General features: G+C 41.1%; 1 protein-coding gene across 1 annotated transcript in view; it reads left to right on the top strand.

Annotated features, from left to right (window-relative positions):
- The window catches only part of slitrk2 (SLIT and NTRK-like family, member 2), a 2,677-nt gene extending 1,335 nt beyond the window's left edge, over positions 1–1,342 (top strand). Inside the window, exon 1 of the mRNA XM_078261519.1 lies at positions 1–1,342. This exon is cut by the window's left edge and continues 1,335 nt beyond it. Coding sequence (XP_078117645.1) covers positions 1–1,342 — 1,342 coding nt within the window.
- The last annotated feature ends 23,121 nt before the right edge of the window (positions 1,343–24,463 follow it).

The raw sequence follows: 24,463 nt of genomic DNA on the forward strand, positions 1-24,463 counted from the left end.
ATCCCTCTTCGCTGGCCTGCAGTCGCTCCAGTATCTGTATTTGGAATATAACATTATCAAAGACATTTTACCGCAAACTTTTAACTCTTTGCATAACCTTCAGCTGCTTTTCCTGAACAACAACCTGTTAAGATCGCTCCCTGACAATGTTTTCGGCGGCACCATGCTTACACGACTCAACCTGAGGAATAACCATTTCTCCTACCTTGCAGTTCGAGGGGTTCTAGACCAGCTTTCAGCGTTTATCCAGATCGACCTACAGGAGAACCCCTGGGACTGCACGTGTGACATTGTGGCACTCAAAAACTGGATGGAGCTGTCCAGTACCAGCGTCGTGGTTAACGAAATCACTTGCGATTCGCCGTCCAAACACGCAGGTCGCCTGCTGCGCTCGCTTCGCAACGAGGCCATCTGCCCCGAGCCCAGCGAGGCGCCCCCGCCACAACATGCACCCCCTACAAAAGCCCCCACATTAATAAGCCCTGGCACTGAGGCCACCACCCCTTCCTCCTCTTCTTCTTTTAGCTCAGTCAGCCCCACCGAATCCCGAATCCACACTCCTGAGTTACACCCCGAGGTCCCACTCTCAGTCCTGATTCTCGGACTTCTTGTTGTTTTCATCCTTTCAGTCTGCTTCGGCGCAGGCCTATTTGTTTTTGTCCTGAAGCGGCGCAAAGGAGTGGAGCATGTCCCCACAGGCGCCAACAACTTGGATCTCAACTCTTTTCAAGTGCAATATGGCTCCTACACTCCTGAACCCACCCAAGACAAAACCTCTGAGAGCCACGTTTATAACTACATCCCCCCACCTGTGGGGTCCATGTGCCAAAACCCAATTTACATGCAGAAGGATGGTGAACAGGTGGCGTATTACCGCAACCTGAAGGAGCTCAGCTTTGGGTCCCTTGACGCAAAGAAAGACGTCCTCAGCCGCAGTCCAGGGGCCTACACAATCAGCACAATGGATTTTATGGATAAATCTCCAACATCATGTGGTTTGGCCACCCCGGATCCTCCCGAGATGTTGTATCAAAACTTAGGGGAGAGGCCCCACAAGGAGCTTCCCACAGCTGCAGGCGCCCCTCCTTTCCATTACAACTTTTGCACTTTACCTAAGAGACCTTGCATCGTGCCCCCCTACGAGGCTGCGACAGCCCGGCGGCATATCACCAACCAGGACAGGTTGAACAAAACTGTCCTGTACGGGACCCCCAGGAAATACTACGGGGCTGAACACCTTTCCAAAAACAATGAGCACCCTCTTCTGCTCCCTGGGAAGCTAAAAACAGAACCAGACTATTTGGAGGTTCTGGAGAAACAGACTGCGATGAGCCAACTGTAAGATAGCAACAACAATGCGCCCCTCCCCCCCCCCCAGGTCCTGTGCAGCATTCATAATAATCACGCAGTTACTGAAATAATAGCCCTCTCTCTATTTATCTATCTTATCTATCCGTGTTCATTCCTACTACACGGAAGCGAACCGAATCCTTAGATGATTTTTTGTCTCTCTTCTGTTTCTTCTCTTTCTTTCTTTTCAAGATGTATAAAAGGAGTATAAGAAGTATATTATTATGCAGTTCTATTTTTTTCTCCTGGAAGGTATAAATTATTTCTTCTTTTTTGAATAATGAAATTCCAAAAGACTTTGATGACGGCAGGTATACCATGGGCAGGACTGTGCACAAATACGGCTTTGTGCTTTTCATAAAACTGTATTTTATTCTCCCTGTGAAAAACAGAAAATGTCTGAAATGATTATCTTTGTAGGGGAGAGGTTATGCTACAGAATGACATTCCTGTATATACTTTTAGCATACACAGATAAATGGTGAGTGTTAAACCATAAAAGAGAACCTTTTCAAAATCCAACAAGCGGCAAAATCTTACTATACTTACTCCAGAAAGTGCCTTTGCACTCAACTATTTTATCAAAAATGCTCTGCAAAATGGAAATGTTCCTTCTTTTTTTTTTTTTTTTGAAAGTGCTGTATTTTAAAGAATCAAATCTTTATGTAAAATAGAAAGATATTTGTCTGTTTAAAAAAAGAAAAAAAGAAGAAAAAAAAATGAATGTGAGACTGGGTGTGAAATTATATATGAGTTCTTGACGGGGAGAATTGTGTTATTTTGCTTTGAATATGAAGTGTCTTTGGAGATGTACAACTTATAGAGAATATTGTATGCTATAGGGGAGCAATACAGCGCGGCGAAATTGCGCCATTAAACTTTCACTGAAGCACTTTGTCAAGATCCTGAGCTTGAGTTCAATTTTGTATACACTGTGCTTGATTATTTTGGATGCTGCGGTGTGCTGTGGACTGCTCTAACGGTATATGATACATTTATGCATGTTGTATTGTGTGTGTGTGTGTGTGTGTGTGTGTGTGTGTGTGTGTGTGTGTGTGTGTGTGTGTGTGTGTGTCTGTGTGTGTGTGTGTGTGTGTGCGTGCGTGCGTGCGTGTGTGTGTGTTTGTGTGCACGTGGTGGAAGCCAGAGAAAATGAAAATAGAGCTTGCCTGCAGCTACTCCTCTTATGATTGACGAGGTGGATTTTTGGGCCTCCTTCTAAGTTGAATGATAGCCATTGCTTCCGTCTTTCCTCCCTGACACAGCATCTCAAGGTTTCCTCCATATTCCCACTCCTCCCTCCACTCCATCCATATGATGGTGCACAGGCCACACTCATTTTTAGTTTGATGAAGAGGGTCAGTATATTTCTCCAGCAGGATGTGTCAAAATATTATTGAGTGCTGTGAACGGATTGTGCTTGTGAATATATGTAGATTGAAAAGAAGGACAAATGTGGCATAATGTTAACACCTGCAGATTCTAGGGCACTGCAATCTTGCATGAGGGAAGAATTGTCATTAGTATAGCAATTAAAAGTAGTGAATTGCCCCTTGTGGATAAGCAGTAAAAGCAAATGTGCCGGTGGTGAAAATGGAGACCAGACTGCAGTATAGAGTACTGTCTCTGCTGGAAATCCTTTCTCACAAGATGCAGCATTCCTCCACATCCTGCCGTTCCAAAATGACAGCAGTTATGTAGATTGAAAAAAATGTGGCATTTGTAAACAGCTGCCGCTTCTCTGGCATTTGAATCTTACAGCAGGCGAAGAATTGCAATTAGTATAGCAATTGACAGTTGTGGATTGCTCTTGTGGATAAGGCAGTGAAAGGAAATACAGTCTGCAGCATAAAGAGCACTGACTCTGCTAGAAACCATCTTTTAGGAAATACAGCGCTTCTCCGCAACCTGCCATTCAAAACTAATGCAAGTTTCTGCATGTGTGCGTATGATGACCCCCTGTGCATTTATAGGCCTGTCCTCCTCTCTTCTCCAGCCGTGTGACATGGACGAAATGTGCTACCCGCTCTAATGCTAATTCTGTTTTCTGTCCTTCAACTCGAGTTGACATTGACTCTTTGTATCCTCTGTGAATGGCCTCCCAGCGGCCAAATTCTTCTCCACCACCCCTTATTTTCCCTTTTGTATGCCCAGCGCCCTCCTCCACCTCCTCCTCTGTCTTTTGTCCTCATGTTTTTCCCCCTGCTGGATCTCTGCTGGCTATTGTGTAACTGTCCAAGGTGCTGAAATGTTGCCGGCAACAGGGACTCGTTCCAATTTGACGGCTGGGACCTATGAGCCCTGCGCGAAGGAGACAAGCGAGTTCTCCTTTTTGAGAGTGAGGTTGCAAAGCGGTGTGCTTTAGATACAATAGATACAAAAAATAGTGTTTTGCTGGAAATCCTTTCCTAAAAAAACAGGTCTTGCGATGGCTCCTAGGCCAACAAGCTTTGTGCATTGGGGGGAGTCCCTGCATATTGCATGTGAGCTGGTTGTATTTGTTGCTTTTTGTTGGTGACGACATGGGTTGGTTGTGCTGAAGGATTATAGCACATTGGAAGAAACAGTACCTTAATTCAGGGTCCACTTGCTAGATTTTGTCTGGAGCTCTCAACTACCTCTCGCAGTCTTCCAAAGCCCTTTGTTCCCTTTGAAAACATGGTCTTCTGAAGACTGTGAATGCAGTTTAAGGCTCTCCAGATACGTTTGCAGGTATGCGGGTTTGCCATTGATTTCATGTAAGCTACATTTTGCTGTTTATGAGGCATCTAGCGTTTTCTTTTTTAGTTAATAGTTAAAGGATAACTCTATCACTAATTCAGCCCTCTTTTTAATAACCTCAGTCATCGTTTCTAATGGTTATGATGACATCATTGTCAATCATTTGATTGCTGAGATCTGGGAATAAAAGTCTGACGTGTCAATCAAACAGCAACGTTTGATTTTGTCCCCCAGCTTCGAGCAGCTTCCTTTGTGCAATGCATGACATTTATTTTCATACTTTTTTTGCATACTTTCTGTTTTGAGTGTGCTTTATTTTGCCCATTTCACTAATTTGAACACACTAAATAGTGATACTTGTAAGACATTGGGAGACAGTTTGTGTGCGCACAACTACAGCAAATGCAACAGTTTAACTCAGTTAAAGTCAACTCTGTTATCTTTAACTGATTTCAACAACAGAAAGTTTGGGTACGAAATTGCCTTTGTCTAATAAGATTGGTTATACTTGTTTACAACTACGATGGCGCGATGTTGCTGCATTCCCAGATTTAAGCAATAATAAAGGCTTTCCTCTGTTATCACATCTTCCGCCCTGGATCCGCCCGCAGAAGGAACATTCATATCCATCCATCTAGTAGGAATTGGGGCATTGACATCAGAGAATCCTCACCGGTTCGCAATCCTTCCATGATAGATTGTTTCAATAAACTAGTATTAGGCAGGAACCTCAGTTTCTCTCAGTAAGCAGAGTTTTGGGTAATATTGTTTGCTGCAAAATTGTGTTCCGGAGCGATCGAGCTGCAGCTCTGAACACCTGAAAAGACATTTTTCCTTTAATGTTGTTTTGCTGTTACTGCTGCATGAAACACCTCATTTACTCCAAATCCTCCACATTTTCTCTATCTGTTCCCTTTTTTTCTTTTTCCCTTCTTGCATTTACTCTTAGTGCCATAACTTTTTTTTTTTTTTAAGATGTCATATCTAGTTGCTTTCATCCATGGTTTCTGGTGCAAAGGCTCACGGGGAGCAGGGGAGATGCTGCGGTAAGCAAAGCTGTGAATGCTGTCATGTGGGCTTCCTTTTTAACAAGCTTCGCCATTTCAGCTGCTGTGTGAATGGGAGGGGAGAAGAAAGAGAGTGTGAGGGGGAAAGAGAGGGAAGGAGAGAGTTCAGCAGAGATGAACGGAAAGAGAGAGCGAGAGAGAGAGAGAGAGAGAGAGAGAGAGAGCTGTTCATTCCTCTCCTTTTCTGAAAATGGAGTGATTTTCCTTCCTTGGGCACAATAGGTCCTCTGTGTCTTTTTAGTGGCAGTGAAGGAAAGAGAGGGAGAGCTCGCATGCATGCGCCTGCACGCGCACGCACACACACACACACACACACACACACACACACACACACACACACACACACACACACACACAGGGGATATAAGGGAGGGTTGGAACATGTGCAGCCTTGCAAACCAATGAGGAAGCTTTCTCCCCAGAACACTCTCCTCTCTTATCTTGCAGCGCTGGGACTTGACGTGTGTGTGTGTGTGTGTGTGTGTGTGTGTGTGTGTGTGTGTGTGTGTGTGTGTGTGTGTGTGTGTGTGTGTGTGTGTGTGTGTGTGTGTGTGCGTGCGTGCGTGCGTGTGTGTTTGTGTGTTTGTGTGTGAGTGAATGAGTAACTGAGTGACTGAATGACTTAGTGTATTTATATATTCATACTGTATGTGTGTACGTCAATATCCCTGCAGAGATTTTCTCTTTTTTCTACTTAGATAAGATTGAAATGTAATAATAGCTATTTTGTGGATACTGCTACCTCTCTCACCCCTTCGCTCACACAGTCTCCTTTCTTTCCGTCCCTCTCTCTGAATGATTTGATAGAGGACTTTAAATTGGTATTCCTATAGTGTGGCTCAATATGTGGATAAGCGATTCATAGATGACTTTGAAGCATAAGGGCTGTTGCTTTGAGTTGATTTAGAATAGTCGGCCTTTTCTGTATGTGTGTGTGTGTGTGCATGTGTGCATGTTGCCGTTTTCTAACTTTTGTGCATTATGTTGCATTTGATGCCAGCTTTTCACACATACAATTTTAATCATTTTTGCCGCAGATTGCTGCAATCTATTTCCCACTGCTCACTGCTCACTGTGTGTGTGCGTGAGTGCGTGTGTGTGTGTGTGTGTGTGTGTGTGTGTGTGTGTGTGTGTGTGTGTGTGTGTGTGTGTGTGTGTGTGTGTGTGCTCTCCCGGCGATGTGTGTATCCTTATTCCATCAGTCAATTTAGCCGTTCCCCTTAACTCATTTTCAATTATGTTCACGTCATCCTGAGCTGTCATTTCTTATTTTGAGATCTGTGTTTAATGTAAGCCACTGTGCACTCTGGAAGCAATTGTTTCATTTAGCTTTGCGACATGCTCCCAGCTTCTTGAACTTGGATATCACCATTGTGTCATATTTAGCAGAGGTGGATGGTGGGCAGGTGATTTATTTTACTTTCTTTTTACAATCAATGTGTAAAAGAGAGAAATGTTTGATCATTTTAAAAACATTTAGAGCATCTAATAGACCCGGTTTTGCCTCTCAGCTGTGTCTGCAAATGAGAGGCAGACTGACAGACAAAGATTATTGCTTCATTTGTAATTTTACTGCTGCTTCATTCAGAGGTTGTGGAATGTCTCTTTTATGGTTTTTGACAGTTTTGCTTTGGAGCACATTTTGTTGGGTTGCATTTGAGTCTATTTATGTTGTTAAATGTTTATGCTTGTCTTTAATTCAGCCTGTACACACGGCCAGATTGACTTGTTGAGCCCATATGAAATGCAAGTTCCCCCAGCCCATTATGCCACAAACTACCCAGAAAAACAAACAGTGCTATTTGCTTGATTTGACACAAATTTGTTGTGTACCATATTAGTAAAATATTAACTAATTGCTAAAACTCGATTTTGACACTGGGGCCTTTAGATTAGATAAAAGAGAGGGCACAAGATTAAAAGTGTAATTACCATTTAATCTTGGTAATCCTGCTTTGCTTGAAGGTTCTTAGATCTTTTTGATTCACCTTTTTAAAGAGAACTGTTTATATTTTACTTTTTTTTTTTAACAGGTCTTACAACCTTTAAGCCCAGTTTTGCCAAAGATTTGCGACGTGACGAAACAGTTTTGGAACGTCGCAGAGAAAAGTTGCAGCAGCCCCTGAACCGGCCCGTATCAGCTCGACTCAAACCAGCTGATGGCGTTGCCTGCGACTCAGCATTTGGTTTTATTGAACGTAAGGGACGTCATCTGTTTCAACAGCCAACAGAGAAGTCATCTTGAAAAGTCAGCTACAATAAAATGATCCATAATCCATTTTATTTCTGTTACAAACTGTTAACGGAGGCTCAACGTGCGCCTGCGAGCACGTACTGTCGAGCGAGCTAGAGAGTGACTGAAGAGTGGTAGCGCCTAGGACAAAGCCGTGACTCAGAGAAATAAAACGTGTTTTCGCCGCTTCATCACTAGCAATATAACTGTAAATAGCATCTCACTATCACTTACGTTATCCACATTCATATTTAGACGCAACAAATGATATATTTAGCTACAAAAAGCCTAAAAATTGGAAGTTAGGACGGAAGTACATAGAGTCGTTGCTATGGAGATGATACACCATCTCGTCTCGTAGCATTGGTGTGAACTGGCAGGTTTTAGAACGCTGCAGACCGACGCGTTGCAAGTTTCAACTCGTCTCGTCGCAAATCTTTGGTCTGAACTGGGCTTTAAACAAGGCTGGATTATAATCCAGGCAAAGCGGGCAAACCCCCAGGGGTTTTTAAAGTGCCAGCCTCAACAGTTTTTGTTTGTTTTTCTGTTTAATTGCAAATGTGTTAGGGAAACTGCATCACTGTTGCACAATATTTCACACACAGAAAACCAGTGCGTTAGGCAGTAATATTCCAGCATAGGTGCTCTGGTTGGCTTCTGGGTGTACATAATGAAGCTGCCACGTACAGTATAGTGAGCTGTGTGCACTGGGTACGTAATGATTCACAGGAAGGTGGGTGTTCAACAGGGGCCCAACAGATAATATGTTCAGACCATGCCTTGACTCAAAGGGTTTCACTCTTTCTCCATGTCAGTGACCATGTGAACATGTCACCTGGTGATCTGTAAATTGCTGCAACTGATTGAAAATGACGCAACCTTCTATTAACACTTGAGTTAGAGTTAGACTAGATCAACCTAATCAGCCTTTTAACAGGTTTCTTATCAGTGGAAGGACCTAGGTGACCCTTTTAAAACTGCCATCTGGTGTGTGTATAAAATGCACGTGTCACACTTATGTGATACGATCAGCCATTTATACAGAGCTATCTGACTGAGCAATGTGGCATGTCTGTGGATAATTTACTGTTTGAAAGAGAAATGGCAGCATAAACACTGCTTGGTCTAAGTGTCTTCAACAGACACTCAATGGCACATGCAATATTAGCTAAACGCAAGTCTGCTTCTGTAATTTAGAGCGAGAAACGCACTGTGTCGAGCTTTCCCCCTGCTCCACAGCAGACAGCTGAGCTGTCACAGTCAACCAAGCAGAGTGAGAGATAGCTGCTCCAGATGAAAGGCATACTGCAGCGAGGTGGTTACATGTAATTAAAATGTAATTGACTCCTTTGCATGCAATTAGTGAGCCTGCTTAAATATTGATGTTTCCTGTGATTGTGCTCGATTAGATTATTGATTTACAGTCTTACAGTCTCATGTACAGGCAGTTACATCCATGCCAGTTGCTATCTTGTTGTACAGAGCTTTTTAGACTGTTGTAGCTCACGGTTATTCAACAAAGTCTCATTACCTTGGTTTTCAGCCAAAGCAGGCAGCTGTTTCCAGAAAGAAAGCTCTGATGAATGGCAAACAGACCAAAGTTAAGACTAGCTGGTGATCAAAGTGGAGTATTTAGCAGCTAAAGAGACAGATATTTCCCTCTGGAGTTGGTGGAGACCAAAACGGGGGAAAAAAGAGACTGAATGCTAGATTTAAATTGGTCAGGTTGAAAGAATTACAACTCTCAATGAAAGCTAAAGTTGCTCTGTGTCTGCTGTATCTGCAAATAGGCAAGTGTTTGCTAATATGTTTGCCAGAACAACTACAACAATGGGACTAAAGGTCCCATATTATGCTCATTTTCAAGTTCATACTCTAGGCCACTCCGCACCATTATTGCAGCTGGGGAATGGCGGTAATGGCACTTTATACATATATTGTGACATCAGAACCGTAAGGAAGTCCTGACGGCTTGATTAAAGGCCAATACTACCAAATTGGTCCGAATATAAGACTCCTTTTTCCTAGAAAAAAGTCTGAAAACGTGGGGTCATCTTATAATCGGGGTCTAGACTTTCAGCTGTTCAAGTTGCAGAACGTAAGGGACGTCACCTGTCTCAACAGCCAATAGAAAAGTCAGCTATAAACTATAGAAATAAATTGATCCATAATCCATTTTATTTTAATGTTAAAAACAGCTGTAGAAAAAGCAGAGTTTTAGACGGAGCCTCAATGAGCGCCCGAAAGCAAGTAACGTTAAATGGTGGAGAGAGATACTGAAGAGAGAGAGCGCCCAGCGGCGTTAGAACAAAGTCGTGAATCAGAGAAAAAAAACGTTTTCGCCGATTCATCACTATAAGTGTAACTGTAGCAAGCATCTCAATATCACTAACGTTATCCATTCTTTCATTCTTAGACAAAACAAATTATATATCCAGCTACAAAAAGCCTGGAAGTTGGAAGTAGAACAGAAGTACATAGAGTCGTCAAACATTTTACATGTTCTGTGGAGGTGTTTTTTACGGTGGCCGGGGCAAACGCCCTGCAACTTAAGAAAACACACACAAATAGACAAAACACAAGCAAATTAAGAAAACAACTTCATTAATTTGACAACACATGTGCAGCATTCAGCAAATGCGCTGCAAATACACACAACACAACCAAATACATAAATGCACTGCAAATAAAAAACGATGCAAAAAGAAAAGCACGCAAACCCCGAAAAAAGAAGCGACGCAAAAAGAAAAAAAAACTTAATTAATTTGACAACACATGCGCAGCATTCAGCAAACACGCTGCAAATACACACAACAGAACCAAATAGATAAACGCGCTGTAAATATGAAATGATGCAAAAAGAAAAGCACACAAACCCAGAAAACAAATGCAACAAAAAAACACAGCATCCAGATTACACAACGGAAGTTCTCCAGACCTCTAGAGGGAGCAGCTAGTGGAACAGCTGGAATTTCAACCCCACGGGGAGAGAGAGAGAGAGAGAGAGAGAGAGAGAGAGAGAGAGAGAGAGAGAGAGAGAGCAACTGCATAGACTGTAAATATTAAGTCTATGTTTGAGATTAGAGATGTTCTGATACCGATACCAGTACCGATACCGATACCGATACCAATACCAGTATCGGTATCGGCTCCGATACTGCCTAAAACGCTGGTATCGGTATCGGGAAGTACTGGAGTTAATGCACCGATCCGATACCACGTAATAAAGCCCTAAAGAAAAAATACGTTAAAGTAGTTTATTTATGTTCTTTTTCCGTTATAACTGACTGTCAAACTGCATAATAAAAGAACGTTCTGTGGCATTCATGTTTCACAAAGAGTTTAACCTGAGCCAGACTGACAACAAAGATAGAAATCATATCACATTCATACATGGATAGTATACAGTTCTTAAAACATAATAAAATATATAACACACTAGTATCGGATCGGTACTCGGTATCAGCCGATATGCAAGTTCAGGTATCGGAATCAGTATCGGGAAGCAAAAAATGGTATCGGACCATCTCTATTTGAGATATGTTTTCTCTCGTTTGGTGGGTGTGTCTCAACTCAGGTCACAGGTGATACTCAATCAGCAGAGACGTCTGTAAACTCGTGGTGATAAAACATTTAAATCAGCATTTAACGTTGACATTTGTTTAAGCCATATTACATGAGAGGGTTTAATTTCGAGGTCCAAAAGGCGCATTACTGAAGTATAGGCCTACTCAAGTGTAATATTGTGATTATACAACAACGGTTACCAACAAAATAAGTGATCAATCTGTATTCATATTGTGGAGCAATTCGCTCTTGAAATACAAAAAAACAGACAGGATTTATAGTCCCTCCCTGTTTAGTAAACCAGCCAATTTACCGTGGGATTTATCAATCTGAATAAATCCCGCTCGCACATATAAACACAAAACTGCTTTGCTAACTCCAACATGTTGTAAGTAAGACATCTGCTGAAAAAGTTCTTGTATTCATTAGCATGATTGCCGTACTGTTTAGTTCACAAACATCCAAACACCAAAGTACAAACACATAGCGGACCAGACACGAGCTTTTATTTTGAAAAGCCGAAGCTCGGGCATGGCACCAGCCGGGAGGGCATGAGACGGGAGCATAGACTGTATATTATTAATATATTATGTTATTAATAATAATAATAATAATATGAATTTAATATACAGTCTATGGAGTTCTCCGGGCTGCAGCCATACCCGACTCTAATAAAAAGGCAGAGCTCTCTCTCCCCGTGGGGTCGAAAATCCAGCTGTTCCACTAGCTGCTCCCTCTAGAGGTCTGGAGAACTTCCATTGTGTAATCTGGATACTGCGTTTTTTTGTTGCATTTGTTTTCTGGGTTTGTGTGCTTTTCGTTTTGCATCGTTTCATATTTGCAGCGCGTTTATGTATTTGGTTGTGTTGTGTGTATTTGCAGCGCGTTTGCTGAATGCTGCACCTGTGTGGTCAAATTAATGAAGTTGTTTTCTTAATTTGCTTGTGTTTTGTCTATTTGGGTGTGTTTTCTTAAGTTGCAGGGCGTTTGCCCCTGCCGGCCACCGTAGTTTTTGTCGGCTGGGACTGTCCTGCAGTTTTGTGGCAACTATGCCAATAACTTTGCAAAACAGGTTCACACCGCTGGCATTAGCCCCGGGGGGTAGGGCTGAGGGAATGGCGAACTATCGCTCCTCTTCTGCCTTTCCCCCAGGGGTCAACAGCCAGCCTCCAAACATTACAGTCCATCATAATTACCTCCACACCAAAACATATTTCAAACTTTTATAGGCCATCCACCACTCACAAATCATAAATAAAACACTACACATAGGCACCTTCCCACAGGGTACAATGAGACAAATTAATAGGCTTACATCCCTCTACACCCTCTTCACCTCACTATAATATATAAGAACTGGTTAAACTCAACACAGACACATGGATGCACAACAACATGAACATACACAGGGATCACTACGACACAGTCAATGCTACACAACTGCGGGACCTTCCACCATTCACACAGGCATCTTTTAATAAAGCTATTCGGTAGGGGAGAGCGAGATACAGGAGGAAACTCATGGCCTCCTCTGTCGCCACACTGAGGGACCTCATATCTTTGGCTAGACAGTTAATGTTACTTTACTGTCCAATTCAAGACACCAACAGTTAGTGCTAAACAGATAAAAATAACGTTATTCACAATTAGTAATGTTACTTCCACTTCTTGACGAGCTCTTCTTCCATTTTTGGTGGAAATGCGGTCGTGTTTATTATGAATCCCACTCGCTTTCTTGGCAAGACCCACCCTCTAGTTAGGGTCCTAGAATTGCGATCCTGAAAGTGCAGCCTCTGGTGCTGCAGCTTTATGCTACTCTTAAAGGCACAGTTTCTGGATACAGGCTGTGTGCATTTTTCTGTTGATTGAGTGTTTTGATACTTTCACAGTATTTATATAGCACTTCGACCTGCTTTATAACAAAAAAATCTCGTTTTTTACAATATTGGGCCTTTAACATAATTCACTTAAAAAATAAAAGTCAATGGCTGCAGCTTTAAATATTTTATATTTTATGAAAAACCTGTCCAAATGTTGTCTGTAGCACCATCCCTTTTATATCATGACTTGTGCTGTAATGAATGAAGACAACTAGGTGATCAACAGAGTAATCCGACAATTTTAAGAATGAATAAGGTCATTTATCAAGTAAAAGTGCCTGGTTTCAGCTTCCGAAAAGGTTCTTCTCAAATGTTAGGATCTCTCTGTTTCATATCAGTATGAATTGAATAGCTTTAAGTTTGGGACTGTTCCTCCAACAAATTAGCAATGGGAGGAATAGGGAGAAAACTCCACTTTAAGTTGACAAATAAATGTATGTTCACATTCAGTAGGTACTTCCTGACAAAAAGCACTGTATGTGACTTAAACATCCTGAGGGCAATTCCCTCCTCATAAAACATTTGCAAAGCCATTTTTTACTACTTGTACAGTAAACTTGCTATGTTTCCATTCATTTCCATTCATACCCTAGTGATGGCCAAATGAAGCCTCATGAAATGGTTCACAAAGCTTCATGAGGTTTAATTCGGCCATCACTAAAATACCCTAAAACTAGCTGCACTTTAGTGTATTGAGTATTTGTATATAATAATAATTGTTGCAGCCCTATATTTGACTCTGCAGTATTTAACAACACTGTGTTGGTAGAAAGTGTGATTGGGGTGTGTGGTATTGTTGGCATCGATCCCTACTGCAGCACACTCGCTCACCTACAGGATGTCAAAGGAGTATTACACAGTTGTATTTGGCAGTGGGATCTATCAGCTGCTCTTTGTTCCTGATATCTTCAGGCAGTGATATCGTGTATATGACACTGACTGCAGCGACTGAATTCCAGAGTGATAAGAAGGTTTAGCTTGTCTGTGTAAAGGGTTGAATGTCAGAGGTGTTTGAAGCAGACAGGCAGATTCTGTTGCGCTGCAGTCTCGGGTCTCTGTTTCCCCGAGGTGTGTTAACTGATTGTATTCTGACAGGATCCTGCAGGAAAACTGCACCAATTTGACTTTTAATGTTTCCCATCTGACATCCCACGTTGTATCGGCCAGATCATCTACTGTATCATGCAACAGACATGATAAAACAGACAACAACAGACATGTAGGATCAAATCTGCCAGTCTGCCAATGATTCAGTAACTCATTTGCCCTTTTGGAGATTAAAAGGTTGCATGACACAGTCTAATTTGGTTTCAAGTCATTCTAGCTTTTAAATGCTGCTTTACGCTGATCAAGGTTCTTCAACTTTCCCCTATCAGTCTACAGTATTGGATATCAGAGATGTTGAACCTGGTTGTATCTGTTTCAGGGCTGGATTCAATCCAACAGAGTGATACCACTTTGATCCAAAGTGCTTTGGTATTGGGTGTAAGAGGTTGTCTTGCAAGTTGTATCTGACTACATCTGCAGTGTTAGGTTTATATTGCCTGGACCTTTATAAGATAGGGTCTTAAAACATGTTTTATTATTTTATTTGATGTGCAAAACGGAAGGATGTTTCATCAATACAACATAACAATATATTGTGACATGGAAATCTCGTGGTATTTTTTTTCTTTTACGACTGCTTCGATCTCACCTACAAATCATCATGACTTCACATTTTTGCAGGGATTTTTCAAACGCAAGTCTATATAGGCCTTCTGTTTTAAAAACATTTTAATTCATGGCTGGGTTGGTAGAGCGGGTGCACACGTGTGGAGGTTTACTCCTCAATGCAGCGGCCGAGGGTTCAACTTCGACCTGCAGCCCTTTGCTGCACATTATTCCCCGTCTCTCTCCCCTTTCATGTCTTCATCTGTCCTGTGAAAATAAAGGCCTTAAAATAATCAATAAATACATTTGTATTTTCCTACCATTCCAGACAGCCATTGATTTCCATTTCTGTTCCTACATTCAAAATAATCAACAAGCAGGCACTTGATACTTGAGTTGTGTGATTCCCTCACACACTCCCTTTGGATTTTCGTACAGTGAATACATAAATGGAAATCAAGGAATGGCAGAATAGACACACTGCAAATTCAGAAAATGTCTTACCTGCATTTGAAAATGATCTTCTAAAATCTAAAGTATACATGATTGTAGCTGAGGAGTTGAGGAGATTTTTTATTTGGAGGTATAACCAAAAGGGAGAGCATCCAAAATGTTGTTAATCAACCATCATTGCACAGGAAAATGGAAAAAAACACAAGTACAGTAACAGTACTGTAATCTTTGGTAGATTTGGGTTAGCAGTTACCATTTGGGGTACTGTTCACCTTCCTCTTCTAAAGAATCCTAACCAGTTTTTTATGTTTGTTTATATTTGTTTGTTTTTCTGATTGCTAATGTTTCTTTCCCAATCAGACTTCCTTTTAGTGATGCAATTGTTCTCATATCTAAGTAATTAACTAAGATAACAAGATCTAGAAACCCAGAATTATTTTATAAACATAAACAAATCTATTTTTTGAGGCAACAAACTTAATGCTCAAGTTTGATAATAACTTTTAAGCTTTCAGCTGTTTCTCATGGACTTCCTCAATGGACTGAGTTGAACTGAGCAAACTGTAATATGAGGCTGAAAGCTTTGTTTGCTGAAGTTAAGATTTTCTTTGCAACTTTAAGACATCAAGAGCTTTCATGCTCGATAACTAAAGCTGTATTATACATTGACTAACATCAACCATCAGCTAACCTTTCACATGGAAAGTCCTTAATTGTACACTGTTTGCCTCCACTGTGTAGTATTTCTGTGAGTAGTTCTTCAGCTGAATGTGGTCTATCTACATTACTGCGTGTTCTACAGCAGAGGATTCAGTCAAGATCTCAGTTTTTTTTTTTTTTAGCTGGACAGAGGTGCTAAGCTGCTGGAGGGATTAGAGTTCCCTCTATCTAAAATCTTGGGTTTGTGTCGAGGTCGAAGGAGCTCAACCAGGAAGCACTTCCTGTGACAAGAGGATGTAGAGAGACGATAATCAATTACAGAGACAGAGAGAGATGGTGGGACAGAGGAAAGACGTTGTAGAAAGGGAAGGAAAACAGAGATACAGCAGGGTGGTGGAGGCCAGGACAGGAGAGGAAGATAGTGAAAAGATGTCTTTTAGGCCAGGGACCCCTTAGCTGAAAAAGAGACAGATTAGGGACCCCCTACTGCATATATTGTAAACAACTGACTTGCAATTAAACTTAATAGCTAAAACTTAAAACTTAATAAGCTAAATGGATGAAAATAAATGGATATTATTTATACCATGTATTATATCATTTTTTTAACGTTAAACATACATGTGGTGGGCAAAGTGAATATTTAAGTTTAACTGTACAGCTACCATAGTGGCTACCATATATAGCAAGCTTATCTTCAATATGTAAACATACATATTTATTTTAAAAATAGGCCAATTTATCTTTACTATTTTTATTGATATGTTAGATTCAAATTCGTGTATATGTTCAGACATTTTAATTTTTGAAAAAAGAATTTTAAATATTTTGGCGGCCCCGTTGCACTTACTCTGAGGACGTCCTAGGGGTCACTGACCCCCTGTTGACGATCTCTGGTTTAAAGAAAAAGGCTCAAGTAACCTTTTGTTGAACAGCGAGAGAGCCATCAATTGGGCTCAGAAAATAAAAAATAAAAAATGCTTCATGAAGCTTCATTTGGACCATTTAGTTCTGTCCTTCAGAAGTAATTTCCTCTAATGGAGCTGCCTCACTTTTACTTACAGCAAAATCAATGCAGCTCTTCACTAAGTATTGTTGTGGAGTGGCTGCTGACTGAAACTATCTACACACAAATCAAAAAGTCCATTTCTAACCTGTTTTAAATTTTTTTGTGGATTAACATTGACCAAACTTATTTAACCCTTTAAATGAGACTGACTCAATTTCTTTGTCCAGAGTGCAGAGATGCAGGACCAGATTAAACCGCTAGACCCCAGGCAAATTGATCCGTGGCGGAGTCCATCTACCCCGGGTTGGCTCTGTGTCAGTTTATTTTTGTAATTCAATTACCGTACATTTATTTAGGATTATTCACCATGAAATCTTAATACCTACTGAGAATTTAAAGGTTAAAAGGTCTCAAGATTAAAAATAATGTACGACTAAAGGCCCTTTAGTGGTGCATATTCCCATACCTAATTAATCAAGTGACAATAGGCCTACACTGAATGACACACAGTAAACTGAAGGGCTTTGGAGGGCCATGAGGGTCCAGGACCCTGGGGCATTTGCCTGCTTTGCCCATTTTGTAATCCAGTCTTGCACATGAATCCTACACATACAGCCGAGTCAGGTGAACTAAAACTAAAAGCAGTTTTTCCAAGTTCAGACTGAGCTCGTGGAATATAAGTAAAAGCTAGTCAGCAGAGCGAGTCTAACAATGTTTCTTTGAATGACAAAGAATGTAAGGTGACAGCCAAAACACAGTGGAAACGCTGTGAATAGCACGAAAAGCATAGATGCGTGCCTGATCACGCGCCCGGCTATTCATACCAGAGGCGCAGTTCTCCGCGCCGGTCACAAAGCGATCCTTCTCCTCTTGGCTCTCTAGCTCTTTCTCTTTCTCTCTCTGTTAGTGTGTGTGTGTGTGTGTGTGTGTGTGTGTGTGTGTGTGTCTCTGTCTGTCTGTCCTTCTGTCGGCCTCTCCGTGTGCCTGATTGCTTGTCTCGCTAGACACAGCTGAGAAGTCAGGACCAAAATCACTACGAACCTGGGTGTTTTACTTTGTTTTATTTTTGTAAAGTATCCAGCTGCACTGTGGCCTTCCTTTATGTGATTACCTGCCTGGCTTGAGACATTTGCTTGCTGATCGTGGAAGAAATAGAGGAGACGTCGAAACAATCTCTGCAGCCTGATTGCAGCCGGTGTAGAGCCGAAATGAAAATAGCTCCGCTTGATGGTGCTTTGCGGCTATTCGCAGCGCGTCCACCTGCGGTGTGTTTCTGGCGTAAGATGGCAGTTTTCCAACAAGGGCCTTATAGATAAAGAGATACCAGTGAGTATCACATCTGTCTTGGAAAGAAGACGATTTTGCCTAATAATCATCACACAAATCATCAAATTAAATCTAACTCTTTTGCATATACTATGAGATTTGAAGGAGAGATTTGAATCAATTCAGACACCCAGATACTTGTATTTTTTCACAACTTGCAAGTTTTGCCCTGATATCATTATATCTGGGTCAGGAGTGCTACATGGTCGCTTTGAATAGAACATACCAACAGTTTTACTAACATTTAACTTAAGACATGATTTGTCAAGCCATCTTATAACATGGTTCATTATTATCAAAGCAATCCAGGTGATTATTATCTACAGTGCAAACAGGAACTGTTGGTAGCTGGAGTATAAACCCCATTGGCTGAAGGTTTCAAGCTATGCATTCACTTTAGGATGATCTGATCCACCAGATTGGTATTAGTACAGTAGTTAATACTGTCCTCTTGGAGTGGATCAGGTATCGGCCCAATGTCACTGCTCCACTGTTTTTTTCTATCCCTTCATTCATTCATTAAGTTTAATTAAGTCCTGTGTATTTAAAAATGCAGTCTTATGCAGATTTTAAATTTGGAAAATAGATGGTATCAGATCACTCCTTGAAAAAGTTGGATTGGTGGATCCCTACTTCAAGCTTAAAGCTTTAGTGCGTAACCTTTTGATATTATTGAACGTCCGTTACATTCAAGCCGTTGCCAAATGAGTTGCTACAAAGCTTAGTAAGCCTATCAGCTCCACACAACTCTCTCAGTATTTCTCAGTATGGCTTTGTTCAGAAGACTGTGGCGTCCGGCAACTTTCCCGCGCAGAAACTGGAGTGAAAATAATGACCTTTTCTGAAGACTCCGTTTTGTCTTTGGTTACTAGCAACTGCGTGGAGGAGGGGTGGGGGCGTTTGCGCGATCACGGAAGGCTTGTATCATGTGGACACGCCGACAATGTTGTTGTCATTACTTAGAATTCCTCATGGGGGCGTCAGAAACTACGCACTATAGCTTTAACTGAACAATATTAGGTGTTTCTATGGATGATGATTAGGGCCACATGTGAAAAATGTATTTGCATTCTGAGTTTAAAGTCAGAATTCTGAGAACGTTTTAAAAGTCAGAATTCTGAGAAATTCTGACTTTAAACTCAGAACTCAAATACATTTTTCAGATGTGGCCCTAATCCTCTTTAATTTTAAACGAGGGGTGGGAGAAAAAGGGAGAGGAAGAAAGGATAGGAGTGAAAGGGAACAGAGAGGAAGAAGAAACAGTGCACAAAGAATAAGACTGATCAGACAAGTAGAAAGTGATGAAGGAAACAAAGCAAGCAAAATAAGAAATGAAAGAAGGGAGAAAGGGAGGAAAAATGGTCATAATAAACCAAAATGGAGAACTAAAGGGACATAGTCAGAGAAAACACAAAAAGACAGATGGAAGGGAAGAAACTAAGGAAGTAAAGGAGAAATTAATGAAGCAGTAAAGAGAGGAAGATATGATGAAACAGAGGGAGGGAAGAAAAGATGTGGAATTAATGAATACTGGATGACTAACACTAATTTAACAGTAACTCAATCCTGAGGCTAAACAGTGAAATTATGATTTTCATATCACTGCTAAACCTTTTATTTTAATAAAGTACAGCTTTAATAGAATTGTTTCTGTGAGTGGCATGTGCTAATTGATCAGGAGTTTGAAACGAAAAGAAGAAGAATGGATGGAGGAATAGGAAAGGAAAGGAGAAAAGGAGGCAGCAAGCAAAGTAAGAAGAAAGAAAGTAGAGCAGGGGCTTTAATTCTCCTCTGGATCAAACTGTATAGTCCCATAAGGTTCGATAATATAGTTTGCAGACAAAGGTTTACAGAAGAGACACATTTTAAAACTTTAAATCACAATAACCATAACATCACAATAAAACAATAAAAGCCGATGAAAAAGCAAAAAAGCAATCTCCTTTACATACACTTCCAGCATATAGAACCGCATCAGTTAATAAGAGCAGTCAATTGTTATTTTATTGTTGGAGGCTGTGTAGACAATAAATGAGTGAGTGAATGGATGAATGGAGGAATCGTGCAGGAATCAGTGTTGATTGTTTGCTCTTTGAATAGACACAGCACAATGTGAAGAGAAACTCTTCCTCTCTTCAATGCTCACTCGCACCCCCCCCCCCCCCCCCCCCACACACACACTCAAGGTAACACCTGAGTCTCCTGGGAAGCAGTGAGCTGCTATTATTCACTGATTGATTTGTTCATTTGTTAAGTTATATAACGGTTTTCCCGCTTCATATTGATTCTTTATTCCTCGATTTCTACTATTCGTCCTTGCTACTTTTTTTGCTATGCTTTTAAAAATCGGATTCCAGATGTACATTTGCCCCCACAACACCGCTTCTAGCTTTGCATACAGTATTTCGTCTTTTCAAGTGATGTTTACAGAGTCCCCTGAGGGTCATATTATAGGCCTTTTCGTATTATATTTTTCTCAACTGCTGTTTCCAAGGTTGAAATTAAACTTTGAACCACAGCTATAATAGGCTACTGTATTTTGTGTGATGCGCTTGGACTTAAAATAAGTGAGTAACAGCTGGTAAGCCATTGTTGAATTCCTCTTGCCTCTATAAGCACAAGCTAGAATATTACTCATTTATTTTTCTGAAAATTATTATTAATCCATGGTTTTATTTAGTTGGGTACAAAGATGAACTAACACATTATATTACCTTTACACTATCTAACCCCAACTACCCCTTTTATTTTGAAGGTTAGAAATCTTATACTGCTGGACTGATCTATACAGGAGCAATTCCAGGATTTTTTAAGTGGGGTGGCCAATAATCAGTCAGGGGAGGTGCAAGGGATTCATAATACAGCATAGAAAATTTGCTTAGAAATATAGGAAATATTGGATAGGATAAAACAACACAATGTCATTTTGCTAAATAAAACACATCCAATTCATTATTAATTTCAATTGTTTCTATTTTCATGTGATGTTTTATTTAGCAGAATTACATTATGTTGTTCTATCCTATCCAATATTTCCTATGTTCTAAGCAGATTTTTCTATGCTGTATTCTGATAAAATGCCCCCCACCCACCGAGCCCCCCCCTGACTGATTATTGGTCCCCCGCTGTACCACCCCACTTTAAAAAATCCTGGAATCGCCCCTGGGTGCACTAGGGCTTGTTATAATAGCGTGCATTGGGGCCCGTCATAACTACCTTATGCTACTGACCATGCGCGTCTCAACTCTATTGAGAGTCATCAAAGCATCTCTCCATCACATTTAATAACCAGCCACCTTTCAGGACCTTTCATGTATTATCAAGTGTGGAAAACGATTCCTTCGACATTAGATGAGAGGGGAACAAGGGAAGAAGAGAAGAGAGAAAATGCAATAGTGAGAAGGAGGGATGAGAGGTGCCTCACACATACTCTCTCACCATTTCTATTTGCCTTTCTGTGCTCCTCAGCTGAACTCTATTTGGATTCTATCATTGAATCTCTCCATTTAATTTCCTTCCTAATTAGCTGCCTTTCATTGCTGGGGAATGTGCTGTCTGCTGCCCAGTCTAGCTGCTGCAGTCTGTTGACATGCCAGCACTCTGAGTGTGTGTGTAGCTGTAGGGAGGGCCAGTCAATGCTGAAGTGTGTGTTTGTGTGTGTGTGTGTGTGTGTGTGTGTGTGTGTGTGTGTGTGTGTGTGTGTGTGTGTGTGTTTGTGAGAGACTAAATCAATAGCCAGTTATCAGATAGGGCTGGTTAAGGACCTTTCTCTCCAAGGAGGGAAGAGTTAAGGCCTCTTGGAAAAACGCTCACGGCAAGGTTCATGTTTATTCATAAGCACAAACACACACAAACACACACACACACACACACACACACACACACACACACACACACACACACACACACACACACACACACAAACACAAACACCAGCCTGAGCACACAGACACACACAGACAGGCTAGGTACAAGGCTGGTTTAGTGATTTTGAAATGTAGCAAAGATCCCTGAGACTGGAGCGGGGGGGGTCATGCTGTTTATTACATTGACTATGTGTGTGTTTATGTGTGTTTTTTCTGCATTAATGTGTGTGTGGCGTACAGGCATTAGTCTGGCTATTCAGCTGGATGAGCGCACCAGTATGCAGTTCTATTCCTGTCTGACTGGTAACAGCGAGTCTCTTTGACAACATGACGCTGTGTGTGTTAGTGTCCATCACCATCCGTGTTTATGTGTGTGTGTGGGCTGCTAAAGGCTGCAACATTTAATACTTTCGACAACGAGTCGGTGCGGGCTGGACCTGTGGGAATATTTCAAGTCAATGTTTCAATACAACACCCACAATCCCCCGCAGCCAAAGACAGGAAGTGTAAACAGGAGGTGTAATAAGCGAGGGATTTTGTCAGACTGAGGTGATATATGGAGGTTAACAAGGTGTGTGTGTATGTGTGCGTGTGCAATGTTCTTAAATTATTTTCTATAAATGCCCCTATTTTTCCCCACTCTCTACTTATGCAATGATGCAATGGAGCCTGGTGTTGTAGCTCAGCTGCTCGCTCTCCTTCACATAGGCTCTAAAGTGTAGGGGGCGAAAACAAAGTACTGTAGTTCTGAGTATCTCACACAGTGGAAGAAGAGGAAACAAAGCTAAGTTTGTTTACTATGTTGTGGATGGTTACAACATTTTATTTCACTCTGGGTTGGAACTACCATTGAGGACAATAAAGAAGTTATGGCAAGGAATTTAGAGAACCTGAGGAAGCAGTCAAAGCCCACCATGGACCATACAATTACACTACTATACAACATGCACCGATATAGTAGGCTTTTAAAGGCTGATCCTGATATTATTTAGAGACAATATATTTTTAATGTGGCAGTTGTTTAGGCAACAATTACGTAAAATCTAAATAAAATGAAGGCTTTTAGTATTTCTTTCCCCAACCTATGTTCCTGGCAGTGTGGAGAATAGTTATAGATCATTATATATGAAGGTAACATTTACAGAAAATACAACAGAAAAGTGGAATTAATATGCCACGTGGAAACAATGTAAATGTACAGGTTTTTGGTGTCTAGTTAAACATCTCTTAGGAGGATGAATACAGGCTTTTTCCTGCACAGAGGAATTGTTGGCGCTTCCTGAAGAGGTTTTAGCCGGCCCCAAAGGAAAATCACCAGCACCAAAATGACAAGAATTAAGAATAAAAATAGCAAATCATCTCTAAATGTTTGCTTGTGGGAAATTGTTGGGTCTTTGGAAATTATAGAGTGTGGTCTATACTTCTCTATCTGTAAAGTGTCCTGAGATAACTCCAGTTGTGATTTGACAATGTGAATTTAACTGTGTTTAGAGCAATTTACCAAACAACCGTTGATTTATCTCCAGAGTCAGCCTGTACCGGACTTTCCTGGTGATTTATAAAAAATGTTTTAACCAGTTTTGTTAATTGGGGTTTTATTTACTCAAGCATATTATACATTTTTTGTTTTTTAAATTGTCTGAAATAACAGGAAAACGCATAGATTTCTGTCAAATTAGGTAACACAGACTCATAGCCTTTACTGTACGCGGACTGATCATGCTTACTGTTGTGCGTAGTCCTCTCCCCCTAAAGGCTCATTCTGAGCCAGGAAAAAAACCCTATGAATGGACTGCATTTATATAGCGCACACAATGGTGGCCGAAACTACCATATAAGGTGCCAACTGCTCATCAGATAAACATTCACTCACAGATGGCACAGCATTGGGAACAATTTGGGATACAGTGTCTTGCCTAAGGACAATTAGACATGTAGACCGCAGGGAACTGCAGATCGAACCACTGACCTTCTGATTGGTAGAGGACCGCTCCACCACCTGAGCCAAAGCCGCCCGATGGGTGGGGTGGAATTGCCAGAATATGGATTCATGACATTCTCTGAGCCTTTTACTTTAAACCAAAAGTGCCATCTAGTAGGCTCACTTGGCCATCACTAGTCCAGGTTAGGGCAACACATATCAACATTAAAGCTACAGTGTAGTGCGTAGCTTCTGTTGCACCCATGAGGCACGTCCACATGAAACAAGCCTTCCGTGATCACGCACCCCCCTCACCCCTCCTCCGCGCAGTTGATAGTAGCCAATGAGGACATGGAGGATTAAAAAAACATGATGGACCCTTCAGAAGAGGTAATTATAGGCGCCCGTATAGCTCAGTTGGTAGAGGGGGTGCCCATATATAGAGGTTTACTCCTCGACGCAGCAGACCCAGGTTTGATTCTGACCTGCAGCCCTTTGCTGCATGTCATGTAACAGACATTCATTAATATCAAAAAGTTACGCACTAAAGCTTTAAAACAGGAAGGGGTCATTTTGACTAATGCTCGATGTCAGTGTTAACCTTTAGAAAAATTAAACATGTCCTTTTGCCACCTTTAAAGAACATACTGTATGTTGCGAGTATTTGATACTTAAAAGATAGATGTATTTGTCTGATATAAAATGTAATCCAGATTAGTTTCCCCGTAAATGTACCTGGTTAATGCAAAATATTTGA

The sequence above is a fragment of the Sander vitreus genome, chromosome 10, assembly GCF_031162955.1.
Source record: "Sander vitreus isolate 19-12246 chromosome 10, sanVit1, whole genome shotgun sequence".
NCBI classification, from domain to species: Eukaryota; Metazoa; Chordata; class Actinopteri; order Perciformes; family Percidae; genus Sander; species Sander vitreus.